The sequence below is a fragment of the Limanda limanda genome, chromosome 9 (assembly GCF_963576545.1).
Source record: "Limanda limanda chromosome 9, fLimLim1.1, whole genome shotgun sequence".
NCBI lineage: Eukaryota > Metazoa > Chordata > Actinopteri > Pleuronectiformes > Pleuronectidae > Limanda > Limanda limanda.
The window spans coordinates 23639933-23658098 of NC_083644.1; the positions used below are offsets into that span (position 1 = coordinate 23639933).

General features: G+C 42.0%; 2 protein-coding genes across 4 annotated transcripts in view; one reads left to right on the top strand and one right to left on the bottom strand.

The window, feature by feature from the left end:
* Window positions 1-118: 118 nt before the first annotated feature.
* On the bottom strand, window positions 119-3424 carry nipa1 (NIPA magnesium transporter 1). The gene is made up of 5 exons (XM_061077813.1): window positions 3183-3424; window positions 3022-3069; window positions 2794-2884; window positions 1635-1795; window positions 119-1553 (listed from the first exon to the last, which is right to left on the bottom strand). The coding sequence occupies exons 1-5, from the start codon at window positions 3313-3315 to the stop codon at window positions 1045-1047; spliced, it is 942 nt and encodes a 313-aa protein (XP_060933796.1). The 5' UTR covers window positions 3316-3424; the 3' UTR covers window positions 119-1044.
* A 1480-nt stretch (window positions 3425-4904) lies between these two features.
* herc2 (HECT and RLD domain containing E3 ubiquitin protein ligase 2) overlaps window positions 4905-18166 on the top strand; it is a 41550-nt gene continuing 28288 nt past the window's right edge. For 2 of the 3 annotated variants that reach the window (XM_061078796.1, XM_061078798.1), the window contains exons 1-20: window positions 4905-5031; window positions 6004-6112; window positions 7521-7614; window positions 7791-7919; window positions 9620-9842; window positions 11235-11335; window positions 13037-13178; window positions 13692-13796; window positions 13913-14084; window positions 14346-14519; window positions 14915-15103; window positions 15204-15355; window positions 15845-16002; window positions 16114-16227; window positions 16334-16585; window positions 16666-16859; window positions 16937-17137; window positions 17281-17509; window positions 17638-17762; window positions 17962-18140. In XM_061078796.1, coding sequence (XP_060934779.1) covers window positions 4982-5031; window positions 6004-6112; window positions 7521-7614; window positions 7791-7919; window positions 9620-9842; window positions 11235-11335; window positions 13037-13178; window positions 13692-13796; window positions 13913-14084; window positions 14346-14519; window positions 14915-15103; window positions 15204-15355; window positions 15845-16002; window positions 16114-16227; window positions 16334-16585; window positions 16666-16859; window positions 16937-17137; window positions 17281-17509; window positions 17638-17762; window positions 17962-18140 — 3092 coding nt within the window. In that variant the 5' untranslated portion in view covers window positions 4905-4981. The remainder of the gene's footprint in view (window positions 5032-6003; window positions 6113-7520; window positions 7615-7790; window positions 7920-9619; window positions 9843-11234; window positions 11336-13036; window positions 13179-13691; window positions 13797-13912; window positions 14085-14345; window positions 14520-14914; window positions 15104-15203; window positions 15356-15844; window positions 16003-16113; window positions 16228-16333; window positions 16586-16665; window positions 16860-16936; window positions 17138-17280; window positions 17510-17637; window positions 17763-17961; window positions 18141-18166) is intronic. The other variant, XM_061078797.1, reaches the window with a different exon arrangement.

Consider the following 18166-nt stretch of genomic DNA (forward strand, 5'->3'; position numbering starts at 1 on the left):
TGTGAAGGTGTTTCTTAATCTAACAGAGGTTAGTTTGAATTCAGAATGTATCATTGGAAGAAACAGATAACGACTCATCATTCGTCCATGGTCAGACCATGAATAATTAAATTTGAACTTTTCCAGTTTGCAGTTTATCCAGACTTTATTTTTGTAAATTAAATGTGATGTAGGCTTTCGGTTCAAGAACACAACACATCTGAACAGTTATAGACAAACTGGCAGATTAATTAACATAAAAAAACCTGTGTATTAAAGATTCATGACAGAAAAAAAACTAGATATTTTATAACTGACACGCAACTAGTGATTGATTGTTTTTATTCGTTTTAAATTAAACAAGTTGAACCAAACACCAAAAATAGGTCCCATTTAGAGACAGTTAGCTGCTCAGGTCACAAAGCATCACCATTCATCCATCTCTGACACAGAAATTACTGTAAACAGTTTGTGATTATGAAAATAATCAAAAATCCCCAAATTGTAGCCATAACTTGTAGCCATGTTTAACATCTCGATAAAACAAGTATTGGTCTGTTATCAGTAGTTCACATTTGGTGTGTCCGCTTTATAAATCATCCAGTAGACAAAACACTCATTTATTTATGATCCTCATGTTGTAAAGAACAAGAGACCACTTCAGAAGTGTCACTGATTGATTTACAGGCAGACTGAAGAAGTCACAGTGTGAGTGATCATACACTGAGTCTGGCCTCAGGAGAAAGGAGAGAATAGGGGACCTTTTAAAGATACGAGAGGGAAACTGTAGATATAAGTAAACAGAATATTTTGTAGAATTATTTGTGTTTGAGCTCACCAAGTGAAAAACAGCTCCATGAGGATGGAGACTCATGGAGACTCAGGAATGTGTTTATGATGTGTGAGGATTACCCTGTTAGACCTGTTCCATAAGAAACTGCATACGTATAATGTCAAGAGAAACTAGTTATAAATATACTGAAGCTTTGGTCATGAACCTCTTGTTAATATGGTACAAAACAAGTATAAACTCTTTACAGTCATGTAAAGTAAAAAACATCTCAATCAGTCTGTCTTTTCTCGGGCCTCCTTCTTCCTCCAGGTAATCACAGCCTCCTGGGAAATGCGTAGTAATACGACCCCGACACACACTGTTGTTAAACCGCATAGCATTGCAAGGCAGTCGGTCAAAGTTAGCGCAGTCCACTCTTTGAAGAGCAGAGCAGAGGCGAGAATCACAATGGACGTGAACGTCACATAGTAAATAGCCTCGAACATGTTGGAGCTAAACCTCTCCAGAGCCTTATTGATGTAGAAGAACTGGATGAGGATGCTGACAGCCAGTGTCCCCAGCAAGCCCAGGAAGAGAGCCAGAGCTCTGCTGCTCAGCGGCCCTTCACCAAACACGTCTGGGGCCACCAGGCCAAGTCCTTTGCTGCATGGAACAGTAAAGCTGCCCAGGAGGGAACATATAGACACATACACCATGATGTTTGATGAGCCGTGAGTCGGAGCGATCCAAGTGATTAGAGTGATCAGGAGCAGGACCACAAGGACGGCATACGTTACAAACACTGCGGGGATGACAAAGTCGTTAAGTCATCATAATGTATTTTCATGAGAAGTAAGAAAGCAGCTCGAATTGAAATGTTAACCTGGGTCCGACAGCCTCTCCTCCAGCTCCAGTCTCGACGTCACAGCCTCTGATTTAGGCGCATGAAGGATGAGCACGACTGAGCCAGAGCAGCACAAAACACAGCCAAGTTTCCCCAGGATGTTCAAATGCTCCTTCAAGATCCAAGAAGCCAGCACAGCCCTGCACCACACACACAAACACAGCATCTCTTTACACACACAGAAACCCAGGGAAGACATTACATGGTGCAGCCATGTTCTAGTTTGACTTTTAACCTGCTATCTTCACATTATGATCACTCGAATCATGGTACCAAACTTATTTACACAACCTGAAATTGTATTAATGATGATGATCATTTTTAATACAGGGTTTCTGCAGTTTTCACAGTGTTGAATTGGAGACTTTTCAGGACCATGTGGAATGCAGTTATTATATATTACTGTGGCTTATTTGAGAGAAAATCTGTATACCAGTAAAACCAGGTAAAAAGGCCTACATATATTTAATAAGTACATGCACTTGTACTTCCAAACTGTATAAAGGAATAATTCCAAGCTATAATAATAATTGGTCAACATGAGCTAGATTTTAATAAGTGGCAGAGAATGGTAAGATTAACCAACAAAAAGGTTTTTAAAATTAAAATTTAAAATTTGTTTTTTTACGAGTTGTTTGATAAAATACTTGCAAATCATGAGACAATAAACTTTACAGTAATTTTCTACAAAAAGTGACAAATATTTGCTGATTATCACTGAGTAAAATAAACAAGCAATTTTATTTTTTGTATTACTTTCTGAAATTTTGATATTTTTTAATAAAATCATCCATGCCCTAAGTGATGTTAACAATCCATATGTGGCTTTACAAAGCTATGAGATAAGGCAAAATCCCACTGATTATATATATGTGTGTGAATGTGTGTGTGATCTACATCTTTTTAGATGACAAAAACCTCCCCACACTCACCTTGAATTGTTATTACTCACTGTGGTTTGGTGAAAATAAGATAAAATAAGATTAGATTAGATAAAACAAAACGTTTTCAATCCAGAAGGAAATACTTGAGTCAGCTCTGAAGCAATAAGTTCACTTTATCCTATTCTAGTTGGTCAAAACATATCACAACCTCAACCTGAATGTTTCTTTTTAAAAAATAGGTACACATTTCTCACCCGAACAACACTCCGAGGGCTCCTAGTGGTGTAACTATCACCGCAGGGGCCGCGTTGTATGCCAGGAAATTCCCAATCTGACCAATTATCACTGATGAAGTTCATAAAAAGATGCGTCAGCAGATTTAGACTCCAACATGAATGGAAAACAAAAGAAAGGGGGCATGGAGCACCGAACTCTACTGACTGAACTGTGCATCTTCAGTCGCCAGATGGCGCCATACTCACTGGCCAGTGTACCACTCCACCACAGCACATCGGTGAGGTAGGAGCCCCCTACAGGACACACAGGGAACAGTTCGGTTTGATCGTCCCTCTGCTGATCATTAATATCATTTCATGGCTTCCACCGCTTGTACCCGGCTGTTAGGATTAATCACACAGTCTACCTTTGTCCCGGGAGCGTAATATCCCCTTTCTCTGCAGCACAAATGTCGACCCATTGATGACACTTGATATCACAGCTATAAGTATCCCGGTAACTGGAAGAGAACTGGCGCTTGGATCCGAGTCAACCACCATGACTGCGTCTTTATATAAAGTCTATGATGTCTGCTCCTGTCTCTCATTTGTTTTTAGCTGTTAGCTGCTAGCTTTTAGCTTCACTGCAAAGTCCACTGTGCACAGTCACATGGTGGTGCGCATGCGCGGTCCCTCCTGCACCAGGGCGCTCTGTCACAGTTGCTCTGCAAGTTGCGTTCACATAAAAGCAGGTTAATATGTTAAGCACATGTCCAGGTAATGATCCTATGAGCTGCTTCACCTGTCACCTCCACCCTGCACCGACACTCTGATACAAAGAGTTCCTAATGTCACACTGACGCCCCAGAGGCTGTCACATCACACAAACCCACACTACTGTTGAAGACACAACACACGTTTGTTTGTTTTATTGGATGTCCATTTAGAACCCTGAACATGTGATATATTACTTGAACGCTGGGTGGAGCACAAGGGTAAACGGGTGAGTAGGAGGAGGCCTGTGTGATCGGATGTGTGATTACACTGTGTTAAACTAGACTTGCTAATGGTAACTGGACTGTGATGAATTGGAATATGCACTGGTTCTTATGTTCTAAGGAGATCACAATGATGATGATGAACAACAGGCTTGTGGCGTAAATTAATGGGTAATATATATATATTGTATTTATATATATATTTGAGGGATTGCAAATGGTAAGAATATTTAAATTAATCCAATCGCTAAACCAGGACTAAGTTAAAAAGATAGACATTATGTTGGACTTGCTGCTGGAGTGCTTTTCTGTTTAACACTTTTTATTGGTTTTCTTTGGGTACTCAATACAATTATACAATTATAAACACAAATCTGATGGATATACCCCTACCCACAATACTACCCACCCACCCCCACCTAGCCTAACCCATGCAGACAGACAGACAGACAGACAGACAGACAGACAGACAGACAGACAGACAGACAGACAGACAGACAGACAGACAGACAGACAGACAGACAGACAGACAGACAGACAGACAGACAGACAGACAGACAGACAGACAGAAACATTGACAGATAGATAGATAGATAGACAGGATATGACAGGATATGACTGACTGACTGACTGACTAACTAACAGACAGACAAACAGACAGACAGATAGCATTACATAGTTAAAATACTATCTCTGGACTGAAGTAGACCTTAACTTTCCACATTAAATCGACAGGGATAAATACGTGAAAGTGTCATAACAAAGAATAGATTTACAATAACAGACAGCAGCCAAATTATACAATATTTAAATAAAATAAAGTAAGTTAACTTTTAATGTTATGGCACTTTACATGACTGTGATTGTGAGATAAATAAACTGTAGAGTTAAAAAACCATCAAACACCAGGAAATAATAACTAAAACCCCTCTACCCGCTCCTGGAGACAACAGCGCCCTCTAGCCGGATGTTTGTTGTCCAACCCCGCCCCACCCAAGTCCCGCCTCGAATCCAAAAGGAGCGCACAGATTACCACACCGGTCAACACGAGTGGGCGGGGTTAGACCGTTAGCGGCAGGCGAACCGCCTCGCACCAGAAGCCCCGCCTCACCGGGCTGTGTCGGTCCCCGTCAGTCGCGTCAAATCCTCCAGCGACGACTACGTAAATTGTTTCCATGCCTCGTGCCTCGGCGGAGCTGTCAATCACAGCCATGATGAAGGACTGAGTGATGCAGCAGAGCAGCAGAGGGGACGAGCGGAGCCCGAGCAGAGACTGCAGGTACCCGGCTTCAGGCCGACCACCGAGCACCGGAGGGCGGCTGTGGGGAGCGAGGCTGCCGCTGCTCGGTGCACTGTCATGTCCCCGCCCGCCAGCACAGCGGCTGCAGCCCGCTAGCGCCGTGTTGGTATTAGCTGTGGAGCAGATGCTAAGTTGTTAGCCTGTAGCTACAGAGCTAACGTGAGCCCTGCGTTAGCTGCTGCGTTATATGAGCGCAGTGGTGCGGTGTCAGTGAGCCAGAGGAGGTGTGGGGGGGTTGTGTGTGTTTGTGTCGTTATATGTGATAATGACGTTATTACCACGTAGTGAAGGTGGATGGAGACCGTGTCCTTGCTAGCTTGCAAAGCTAAGGTAGTGTCGTTTTCTGCGATGGTCTCAAGTGTCGTTCTGGACACATCTGTGGCCTCAGCGTCCACATCTAAAAGAAGCTAATGCAGGGTTTCACCTGCACGTCAAAGGGATGTTGTAAACATGACTGTACACACAACCGGGGAAGGTTCAGAGCCTATGGAGCACGCATTGTGACGTTGCATTAACATAAACATTCATGACTAAATAAAATCAAAGCTATTTTAAATGCTGTAAACATTTAGTTTGTGTATTTAAAGACTCAGCACTGAAGATTGTAATGTTCTAGTTGTGTGTTTCTAAATAATCGGGTCGTGTTTCCCTTTTGTTTACACTTGAATGATGACACAGGTTTGTCATGTTTCTTTTCCCTGACTGAGAGAGTTCACCTGTTTACCACTGAACGTTAGTGCGACTCTTTATCTTATAATAGATTGTGTTCAACTTGTATTTGATCTAAATCCAGTGATACTAGCAACGTGTTCCTAACAGTCACTTCATTGTAATGAGCTCAGCCCTCATTGATCTGCAGTCACTGAAGAATGTCACTCATCTAAATGTCATCCAACTGTGGGTTTGTGAATTTGTGCTTTAACACAGCTTTTCATCTCTTTAATCTTGCAGGCTGGCTGCGTTTGCAGCCAGGAGAGGGGAGGGGAAGATGCCTTCTCCGTCTTTTAGCCTCGATGCTCAGATGAGATTTCATGATAAATGGCTGAAGATAGACTTACAGGTACATGTTTCCTGTTAATGAAATGTCTGCATGTGCGTTTGTGGGTTCAGTCAGATGAGACGGAGGTGAGGTGACAGTTATTTCAAGTTAGACAAATTATATTATTGTTCTATTTTATACACATCCTTAGGGCACACAGCTTCATTCCCCACTGTTTTCAGTGAGGCTGTGTTGCATTATGTTGAGGAATGTCATGTATTATCCTTTTTCCCCTAAAACAAATTTGACTCTATGCCTATTACCTGGGGCCTATGTGCTCAGGTGTGTAATAGACTGAAACACCTGATCTCTGAGGGCATGTCTGCAGCCACTGTCGTGCGAGTTGTATCAAGCCGCTTGCAAAGATGATTATAGTTTTTCATGTGCAGTTTTTATATCCTGTAATAACATAGCAGGTAAAACTGTATTTGAAATTGAAACGTAATAGTATCCATAAGGGTTATCATAATTCAAATATTTGCAATAGTCTGTACTGCTGTATTTTATTGAATGCTAAAAACACAAAATCATAAATACATCTCTGAAATCCTTTTATTTTAAATATTTCTACAGAGAGTGATGTCAGGTAAATAAAGATATTTGAGTTATATTGCAGTACTTAGGCATCTACACCTTGAGTGATTGTCATCAGCGATATGCAGTGACATTTTAAAAAGTTGGTCTTTGTTTATCCAGTACACCTGTGCTTTTTTAATTGTAAATTAAGATCTTTGTTGTGAAAACAAACTCATGTTGGAGGTAATTTCCGAGATGGGTTTTATGATGAATATAGAACTGGCTGTGAGACTGAATTGACTCTCATACTACACAACAGACTGTGGTACAAGCTGTCTGCTCTCACCACCAACATCTGCAGCCTGTCTGGACTAGGAAATTAGTTTACACTACAAATGAGGAATGAAATGAAGGAAGGGTGTCAAATTTTTCCTGTCAGTCGCACTCTGCAGTGCTGAAGGTACCTTTAGTGTCTGGGCTAATGTTGTTGGTGACCTAACATGTTTTTCACATTTAAGACATTAGATCCGTGAAAGGAAGAGCTGGCTTTTCACTTGAGAGTACTTCTTAGTAAAGCAAAGCTGTGGATGAATGGTGTCACACTAAGGCAATGACATATAATGTATCCTTGATTAATTTCGATTATGGGGATCATGCACATGTTTTGCACTCTTGATGTATATTATCTTTTATAGTAGTTTGTATTAGTTCATTTTGATTTATTAATACAGAATACAAAAAACACAGTGTTTTTAAGGGATAATCACTGGTCACATTAGATCTATTTCAGCTGCAATTATTTCAGTAATGTCATCAAACACTGATGGTACCTGTCACTGACACAGTTATGCAGCATTTTCAAAGCAAACACAAAAATGTGGACTGATTTTCGGTTTCTGAATTCCTTTGGCAGCGGGCGTTTTCTCCTGAGGGACTAAGTGAGATGTGGAATGAAATGGTAAAAGATGAGGAGATAACATTCACCGGAGAAGAATCAGCTCACCCAGGTCTGTCACTGTTAGATTACACTATTCGTGTAGCCTCTTATGTTTCTGACAGCTTCACATGCTGCTTCCATCTGTTTATGATAACCTGGCACATTTATACACATGGACGGGGTGCTTTAAACTTGCTGATGGGAGCGAAGCTGAAGTGTGAATTTATAAATTTTTTCCTCTCTTAGAAGATTGCGACTGCTTTGGAACTCAGAAGAAGGATGAACCCAACGACAAAGAAAAGAAAGAAGAGGAGGAGACGGCAGCATCTGTCCATCACTCCATCATTGAGTCCTGGGACTGGGGGCGGCAACCAGGTGAGCGCTCATCCTGAAGCAAGTGAAACCTACAGTGAATGCTGTGGCTGCAAACTACAATGTGTCCCTGTTTTCCTGGTATAGGTCTTGTTATGTTACACCTTTTTGTTTCCAAGTAGGGCCACTAAGCTCATGGTTTCACAACACCGAGATGTTGACTAGATGCATTGATACCGACCATTTCGACACATGGTCATCATCTGTATTTATTAGTGTCAAGTCTGTCAGGCCCTGCTGATGTGCACATGCGTTGCTGTCACGTGAGTTGTGGAAACTCTTAAACGACAACTTGCAGGCCGCAGGAGTGAGAGGTTATTTTTACCCCTCCGGAGAGTAATCTTGGTAGGTGTCATAATGTGGTCCAGCGAGGGGTAGTGGCTCTCACCCAAGCTGTGTTTACTAGAGGGACTGGGTGGGACAGTGTTGTGTTGGTGTCAGATAAGCATTGGGTCGGGGGATGGTCTACTGCCTTGTGAATTTTGGCTTTGCTTCTAGCTGCTTGGCTACTTTTCTCTTATCGTGTGGACTGAGCACAGAAATCACACAGGTCTGTTTGTACAGTGTGTGTAACTGGATCACTACCTGACCAAGTCGTTGATGCTTTAAGTTCAAACAGCATACTTGCTGCTTTTCCACTGAGCGCTCAGAAATCTGTAATATGTCGACCTCAGCAGTTACAGCCCAGAACCAAGCTATTGTTTTGAAATCAGGATGGTCCAGGCACACATGGCAGATTTACTCTGATTTCCTCTTTTGCATATGAAATCAACCTTTCTGAATTAATCAACATCTTTGAGTGTGATACTTCTTTAGTACAAGTTACTTTTTAGCTTTGATAATGTATAATACATAGTAAGCGACTTTGTCTGACTGGGATACATATCTGTCTTGACAGCCGAGCACAGCTGACTCTTATGAGGCTCATACAACCTCAGGCCAGTTTGGCTTATATAAAGCTTAAGTGGATTTGCGACTGGCTATTTTGGCCCTTCTTGTCCTCCCTGCAGCGCTTCTGTGTAGACCCATAATAAAGCATTTTATTCCTGAACCAAATCAGAACAAAGGACTAGTTGTGATGAAGGCTAGTGGGGGGGAATTTTAAATATGGTGCGTTAGCTTTCTTTTCGGTGAGGTCTACAAGTGATATGCTCAGTGTCACAGGACCCTTTATGAAACACTGTTTTTGCTCTTGGTGTTATTAAGTACTGCGATGTGCAGTGATGAGATGCTCTTTTAAAAATGTATTGAGTCATTTCATCATTTATTGCATTTTAAATAATTAAAATTTAGCAGAATTTTAATAGAATGGACAAATATTTTGTTATGTTTTTTTTTTTAAATGATTTGATATCAAAATGTTTTTGTGGGTTATGTGTGTAATTCTTTTTACAGCACAGTAGACACAAACTTGCGTGATGTTTTTGTTTAGTCTTTTGTTAACCATGCTGAAAGCCTGTGATAATATATATTCACTTTTAATGTATTTTGGGCCACTTTCTCAAAATCACTTGCGAATTTCAGAAGCAAAGCCTTGATTGAAAATTAAGAGCTTAATATTACAATGAAAATGTGCTGGCTTGTCTAACATAAAAAAAAAAGTAACAAAACTGGGCAATTTAGATTTATTGTGAATTGTTTTGTACTTGTTTAATTGTTGTGGATGATAATTCTTTTCATTGCTCATTTTCCTGTGTGTCTAGATGAGATTGAATTAAAGGATTGTCTGATGGTCCTGGTTGACGATCAACAGAAGCTCTCAGCTCTAATGGCCAAAAGCACTCTTTCTGCCCAACGCCTGCGCCAGCGCCTGGTCATCCTGGAGCGCTACCTCATCTCTCTAAGCCACAGCATGATGGAGGAGAAATATGAGGTCCGCTGGAAGACGGCCCCCAGCCCACAACTGCCTGCTGCTGACAATAAAAGGTAAAAAAAACAAAAACATAGCTAGAGATTAGCACGTTGTATCTGCGGTTACTTCTGCCACCTCACAGCATGAATGTTGAAGGTTAGATGAATCAGAGATTTGATTGTAGGTTTGACTGTGCAAGTGGTTAGTCCTGTGATGACTGGTGATGTGTCCAGGATGAGCCCAGCTTCCTACTCTCCTAAGCTGTTTTCACCTGGATAATGTCTGGACCACTGGGACGGACTTTACCTGGATTTTGCCCTTCAAACATGAAGAATGCAGTAGGGCTGCATGATATATTGAATATACTGTATATCAACGTGCGCACTAGACGTATCGCAAAAGACGTCAAAAACTGGTATAAATGCTGTTTTATGCACCAGCATTCACACACTGTGTGTCAATATATTTGGCCAATCAGATGGAGCCCTGCTGCCTTAGATGATAAATTAAAGACATTCAGATCATTGACAGGCTTTTCATTCAGTGAACCATTGTTGGAAGAAAAGAATAAGTAGAGAACAGAGAGTAAACAGCGATTTGATGGAGCGAGGCGGCTGCATCGAATCTCGCTCAGCCTCCTCCAACTAAACTCTACTGTGGAAATTTCCGGTGGTCACGTTTGTCCTGAGTTAAATTCATCACTATGAGCGGTTGATTATATAATACATGTGAAGCTTATTTATGATCCTAGAACCTGAGGGAAAAGTAACGTGTGTGCGTGCGTGTGTGTGTTTCTGTGTCTCTCTCTCTGCTGACGTCTCTGACTCGCTACATTTTAAAAGTTGATTTGTTTGCCGCTTCAATATCAACACTAATCATCACATAATGATCGATACTTTTATTACTGAGTTAAATCTTTCTTCATAGCAACGCATGCATCAGCCATTCACACTCACTCTCACTCACTCAGTCTCGCACACACACACACACACACACACACACACACACACACACACACACACACACACACACACACACACACACACACACACACACACACACACACACACACACACACACACACACACACACACACACACACACACTCACACACTCACACACACTCTCACACACACACACACAATGTGATCGGACCGAAGTAAAGTCCATGTCTGAAAGCAGCTATACTGTACTAATGTAGCTGTATTAAATGTAGCTCAAACTGCAACTTGACTGTTTGGCGGAGGCATACAGCTGTAAATCTCAAATCCATGTTTCCTCTTTAGCATTTGTATCTTGTGTGTATAATATACTATATGTAGCACTTCCTTGTTGTCTAGTGTTCTACTGTGTTCCACACTTGTTCATATATGAACGAGTATAACAGCATTTAATATACTTTGAATGTCACTGAAGAATTGACACAATATGAGATGATCCCATTGTTGTTGACGTTGTTATTTCAGCTCTCGACCGGTCAGTAAGGGCGTTGAAGGTTTGGCCAGAGTCGGCTCCAGGGCAGCTCTCTCTTTTGCTTTTGCCTTCCTGCGTCGGGCCTGGAGATCAGGTAAGAATGTGACAATACAATAACAGTGAAGGCCTTTGGCCCCTTAGCAGTGATGACTGCTGCCATAGTAATGGATATTTGCTCAACAGCTGTTGATGAATGTGTTGCACCATTTTACAAGCTGCCCGTAGAAATGAACTCTTGGACATCATGAACCCAACATATTTCGCAATGCTCTGTTTTAAGTAACATATTTCGCAATGCAATGTTTTTAGCTACTGCTAGTGCTAAAAATATCGCATTGCAAAATATGTTGGGTTGGTGGTGTCCACGACTTGAAGGACTGCAGGAGTTAATGCAGGACTGAGCCTGGGTGTCATGTTGGAAAAACAACGCTCTGTGATGTGAATTTATTTAACCTGAAAATTATCATTTGGTTACATGTAGCTCTGAATCTTCATGCAGCTGGAACTTCATGCAGCTGAAAATAAAAAAGGTGGATAGAATTGGTTTTTCATAGGTATTTAAAAATGTATACACTTTTCATTTCAGAATTAACTTAAAGGTGCAGTGTGTAAGATATTTTAGGTGAAAGGGATCTATTGGCAGAAATTAAATATATTATAAATCCAGTGATGTTTTCACAAGTGTGTTTCTTCTTAATTGTCTTTAACCTAGAATGGGTCTTTTATATTTAAATGTATATAACTGTATATTTACATCAGGAGCAGGTCCTCTCTACGGAGGCCGCCATGTTTTTTACAGTAGCCGAGGCTGGACAAACTAAACACCTTTTGAGTTTTGAGGCCAACTGAAGGCTCTTTGTTGATGTTTGGAACAGGAGGGGGAGTTGAGGGGTATTCAGTTGCAACATGCAATCACACCATATATAGTGTCACTAAATTCTACACACTGAACCTTCAATGTAGTTTAACATAATGTTTTCTAGTAAAACAGTCCAGCGCAACAACACTTCAGACCATGACGTATTCTGATCAGATCAAATAATTAACAGCTTCTGCAGAGGCTGTGTTTTTTTAAAAGTTCTTCATTGTCAGCTTTGCAAGTACGGATGCTGTTTTTTTTTTAATCATGCACTGATGTGAGGTTGAGAGCCGCCTATCTACAGGGACTGGGTTGGAACAAAGAGCCGGCCTCTTCTCTGTAACCTTCCTGTAATATGAGCAGTGCGTGCACACACACTCACTCCTAAGCCTCTCATCCTCAGTCTAGCTGTGTTCCTGGAATACACTGTAAGAACAACAGAAGTGTAACAATGTGCTCTTTCACTCACCTGCTGAGCTGGGGAGATATAAAGAGATTTTTAGTGGGACTGTAACAGGCAAGACCAGAAACAGTCAATTTGATCGGTTGCTGGTGAAATTTGCTGCTTGAAGGTTTTATCCCATAAGTTCATGCAGGATGGAATGGACTCACATTCAGCGAGTATCTCAGATTGAACAAGTGATTTAAAAATAGTTATCCTATACAATTTCCCTAAATACTAAGGAAATCGGTTTTGGACCAAGTTGTGGTCAGTTTGCAATGTATGTGTCATTATATGCTTATGTGCATTAACTGCTGTTCAATTTTAGATTTAGGAATATATTCATCCAAAATGCTATAAATTCCACATTTGTGCGGTAACTAGGTCTGTTAAACTGTTTATTATGTTAATATCTCAGGGTAACCTTTATGTTGCTCAGCATATAAAGGCTACATTCAATTTATTAAATGGAAAACATATGTGCTTTGTTTCAGGAGATGATGCAGATCTTTGCAGTGAGCTTCTCCAGGAGTCTCTGGATGCCCTGCGAGCTCTGCCAGAGGCCACACTGTTTGATGAGGGAACTGTGTCATCAGTGTGGCTGGAGGTTGTTGAGAGAGCCACCAAGTTCCTCAGGTTTGTTTTTTCTAGGGTTGATGTCCTAACCAGTGGAACATAGTGATCAGACAAATATACAACATCTAAAACCTCTAAAATTAATTAATTTGAAAAAAAATATAATTTGTCAAATTCAAGATATCAATATTTAGTTTAGCCGTTTTCAAACATTAATTCTGGAGTATATCTGCAGAATGAGATCTGGACTTCCTCCGGAGTTCGTCTTTCACACATGAACATCGCAGCAGCAGTTTCTCTGCTCAGATGTGTTCAAAACAAAATAGAAATCTACAATAACACCAAGTTGGAGATCAAGTTAATATGAGTGAGCCGACACAGTCTAGGTATGGGAGTTATGGGAAACACTGCATGCAACACAAGCCTTTACTTCTGCAATGTCTGGTGTGATCAGTATCACTGATGTTGTTATGAGTGTCAGGAAAAACATTCTACACCGTGGCAGTACAAAAAAAATGTCTATATATATGATCATCTTGATGATTCCCAATGCTTGTCTCTTTTTGGGACTAGTGACGTACATGGAAGTGCCGCCACCAAAGGCAACATTCCTCTACAGGACCAGCACCTAGTCCTGGCCATCCTGCTGGAGCTGGCTGTGCAAAGGGGAACTCTCAGGTAACCACACACTCTCCATGACTGTTTATTTGCTATCCTGTTTATCACACAGCAGTTGAAATACACTTGTTCTTCTTCACTGCTAACCTTGCCCTCTCATCTTCATGTTTTTCCAGTCAGCTGTTGTCTGCTATTCTGTTACTGCTGCGTCTGTGGGAAAGTGGCACAAGAGAGATGGACAACGAGCGCTCCACCCAGGGAACCAGCGCTCCTCTACTACCCCTCCTGCAGCGCTTTCAGAACATACACACCAGCAAGGAAGAGCCCATTCCTGAAGAGGAAGCTGAGGTGACAACTTCCACTATATCTCACTAGCAGTTCAGATCTATACCAAATAAATATTGGAAATGGAACAGTGTCCCTTTTCTGTAAACGTTTAAAATAAGACAACGAGAAAACAAGAATCCTTTCAAACACAATGTTTGGGGTGTGTTGCTTAGCTAGGGTCTTGCTTCACCCTTTTTAAAAATACATGGATCTCTGTCCCCCTATTCCTGATTGAGAAAAAAATCTAATTAGTTCTCTGTGGTTAATTTCTGTGATTTCCAGATCCTGACAGCACCTTTGAGTCCAAATGAGAGTTTCCTGCGCTACTTGACCTTGCCTCAGGACAACGACTTAGCCATTGACCTTCGCCAAACAGCTGTTGTGATCATGGCCCACCTGGATCGCTTGGCTTCTCCTTGCAGCCCTCCACAGTGCAATTCTCCCACGTCACACAAGGTGAAGACTCTTTTTATTTAGTGGCAAAATTTAACAGATTTGTCACTTTTTGTTATGGCATGTTATGCTACTTCTGGAATTTCATGATTGTTTAATGATATTTGTGCTAGTTACTGTATGTCTGTGATGTGCTACCTATTAACTGGTATTATTATGGTGGGATAAACATGGTCACCCTCAGACTTAACCCAAGTTAGAATCCTTTTGTGGGAAAAAGTAGGAACAGCAGTTAATCGAATGTGATGGTTATGTAAAACACCTAACCATATAAAATCAACACTTGTATGGCATAACAAATTAAATTTTCATGGTCATGTGTTTTTGCTAGAGGAGAAGTCACAGCAAACAATCATGTGACTGACTTTTATGTCCTTATCTGACTTTGTTTCTTCCAGGGATCCTTACAGGAGGTGATTTCATGGGGCCTGTTGGGGTGGAAGCTTTATCCCAATCTCAGTGGACCCATTCAGTGCAAAGCCCTGTCCAGCCTCGGAGTCACACAAATTGTCTGTTCAGAGAAGGGCTTTCTCATCCTGTCCCGCAGCAGTGCTGTCTACACTCAGAACTACAAGAGCACAACCCTGGTCAGTTGTGTAATGCAGCTATTTTCTGTCAAGCAATCTACACCTGCCTAATAAACATCCTTTATTCTGCTATAGAAGTCACTAAATGATTATGTTGCAGGCTCCTATTCTGATGCACTTTCTGAGCTCCAGAAAGATTGTGAAGCTCGCAGCTCATCCTGACGGGCAGCACTACTTGGCCCTGTCAGCCAATGGGGAGGTGTTCTCCTGGGGCTGCGGTGATGGTGGCCGCCTTGGACATGGAGACACAACGTAAGTTACATGAGAATACCCTGGTTGATATTTCAATTCCTCAGAGGTCATCCAGTTTGATGTTCCCCCCCTTGTCACATAATATAAAATAATTAGAGAGAGAGAGAGAGAGAGAGAATGAATTTGAAATAGGTTCTTTGATACAGGACTTTGTAAGTGACATTCACAAAAAGCAGATTTAGCTCCATTACATTTCTGATCAACCAGATGGTGAAAACATAGATTGCATTATTTCCCAAATCTAGGACATTCGTATCAATGCTTTATGCTTTATAGATCAAAAGAGCTGAGCTGACCTGAATATCTCTGTTTTAGACAACATCAAAAAGTGACAGTTCTATAAATAGAATTTGTGTTATTAATAATTCCTAAAAATATAAACCGTTCACCAAAATGAAGGTTACCTAAAGGCCTACTGTTTTCCGCCAAAATTATTAAAACAATTTGGGAATAGTATTTCAGTGCTCTATCCTCTCTGTCTCTTATCAGGTATCTTGAAGAGCCTGCAGTGATCACAGCCTTCAATGGGAAGCAGACAGGAAAGCACGTGGTCCATATTGCTTGCGGAAGCACATACAGCGCTGCCGTCACGGCTGATGGCGAGCTCTACACGTGGGGCAGAGGGAACTATGGTCGACTGGGCCACGGTGAGCTCCATCTCCACTGAACCTGCAGTACACTGCCTTGCTTTGGTGTAATTCTTGTTGGTGTGTGTGTTCAATCTATGAAAATGTGTCCGTCATTTGATCGGATTTTAGGCTCTAGCGAGGATCAGACTACGCCCATGCTGGTGACAGCACTGAAGGGACTGAAGGTGATGGATGTCTCATGTGGAAGTGGTGATGCACAAACACTCGCTGTGACAGAAAATGGTAAGAATAGTGGTTGTTGGCTGGACCTCTCACCATAGAAACCTTCATCATTACCCAAACTATTACAGTATTGTTTCTAATTCACTTACTTCTTTTTCCCCCATAGGTCAGGTTTGGTCCTGGGGGGATGGAGACTACGGCAAACTGGGCCGAGGAGGCAGTGACGGCTGCAAGACGCCCAAACTTGTGGAGAAGCTTCAGGACCTGGACATAGTGAAGGTGTGCTGCGGCAGCCAGTTTTCAGTGGCCCTCACCAAAGATGGCCAAGTGTACACCTGGGGAAAAGGAGACAATCAACGGCTCGGTCATGGCACTGATGAGCACGTCCGCTATCCAAAGTTACTCGACAGTTTAGAGGGTGAGTTGCCTATAAAATGAAAATCGTCAGTAGCTTTTAAAATGCAAATACTGATTTCTGTCTTTTTTGTATGCAATCAGGGAAGAAAGTTGTGGATGTTGCCGTGGGATCTACCCACTGCTTAGCCCTGACAGACGATGGAGAGGTGCACAGTTGGGGCAGCAACGATAAACTTCAGCACTTTGATACACTCTTTTCTAACAAGAAGCAGCCCAAGGCCCTGCCAGGGCTCAACTCCAAACAAATTGTGGGGATCTCCTGTGGCCCAGGACAGGTAATATACAGGACTGTCTTTCCAATAGCTATAATGAGTGTAGATAGATTCAACACCGAGTATTTGTTTGTTTTCAGAGCTTTGCCTGGTCCTCATGCTCAGAGTGGTCTGTTGGGCAGCGTGTGCCCTTCGTAGTGGACGTATGTCCCATGTCCTTTGAGCAGCTGGACCTGCTCCTGAGGCAGGTCAGCGAGGGAATGGATGGCAGCTCAGACTGGCCTCCCCCGCAGGAGAAGGAGTGTATGGTAGTAGCGACACTCAACCTGCTCAGGCTCCAGGTAGGCAGTGGTCTATCAACAGATCGGACCCTTCTCTAACGCAGAGTTAACCACAGTACTCTGCCTCGTTATTTGTAACTTCTCAGTTTTTCATAAAAACAACAGCAGATGACCCTTCTGAAATCTTCCCTCTCTGTCCATAGCTCCATGCCGCCATCAGTAACCAGGTAAATCCAGAGGAGTTGGGATTAGGGCTTGGCAGTGTGCTGCTCAACAACCTGAAACAAACAGTGGTAGTATTAGCTAGCAATGCTGGGGTGCTCAACACAGTGCAAGCAGCTGCCCAAGCTGTCCTCCAAAGTGGCTGGTCAGTGCTGCTGCCCACTGCAGAGGAAAGAGCGAGGGCATTATCCTCACTTCTGCCTAATGCTGGTGAGTGAAAATCACAACATTTGCTAATACTGATGAAACACCTGGTAGTTCGTAAATTTTGTTAATTTTCATGTGCACAGAAGACGAGATAGGGCTGGGTGGATTGAAGTTTTATGTGTTTATTTCAGCATCTGGAAATGAGATGAGTGTGAGTGCGGGACGTCGCTTCATGATCGACCTGCTGGTCAGCAGCTTAATGGCTGATGGAGGGTTGGAATCTGCACTGAATGCAGCCATCACTGCTGAGATACAGGTCTGTGTGTGTTATCACTCTACTCTTTTACAAAATGTAGACGAAGATTTGCCTTTGGCCTGAGAGGCTGATTGAATATGAAAGACCTCAAAAGCTAGGTTTCAAGGTTATTTTTCAAGGTCAGCTATTTGGTGTATTCAAAACAGAGCTACAATAGACTTGTTGTAAAGTTAATGACATCAAATTTTTTTCATGACAGGATATTGAAGCCAAGAAGGAGGCTCAGAAAGAGAAGGAGATCGATGAGCAGGAGGCCAATGCCTCCACCATGCATCGTTGTCGCACCATGCTGGACAAAGACCTCATCAACACGGGCATTTACGAGTCAGCAGGGAAACAAAGCCTGCCTCTCGTGCAACTTGTACAGCAGCTGTTGAGGTGCGTTCACTTTGCCTGAATTTATA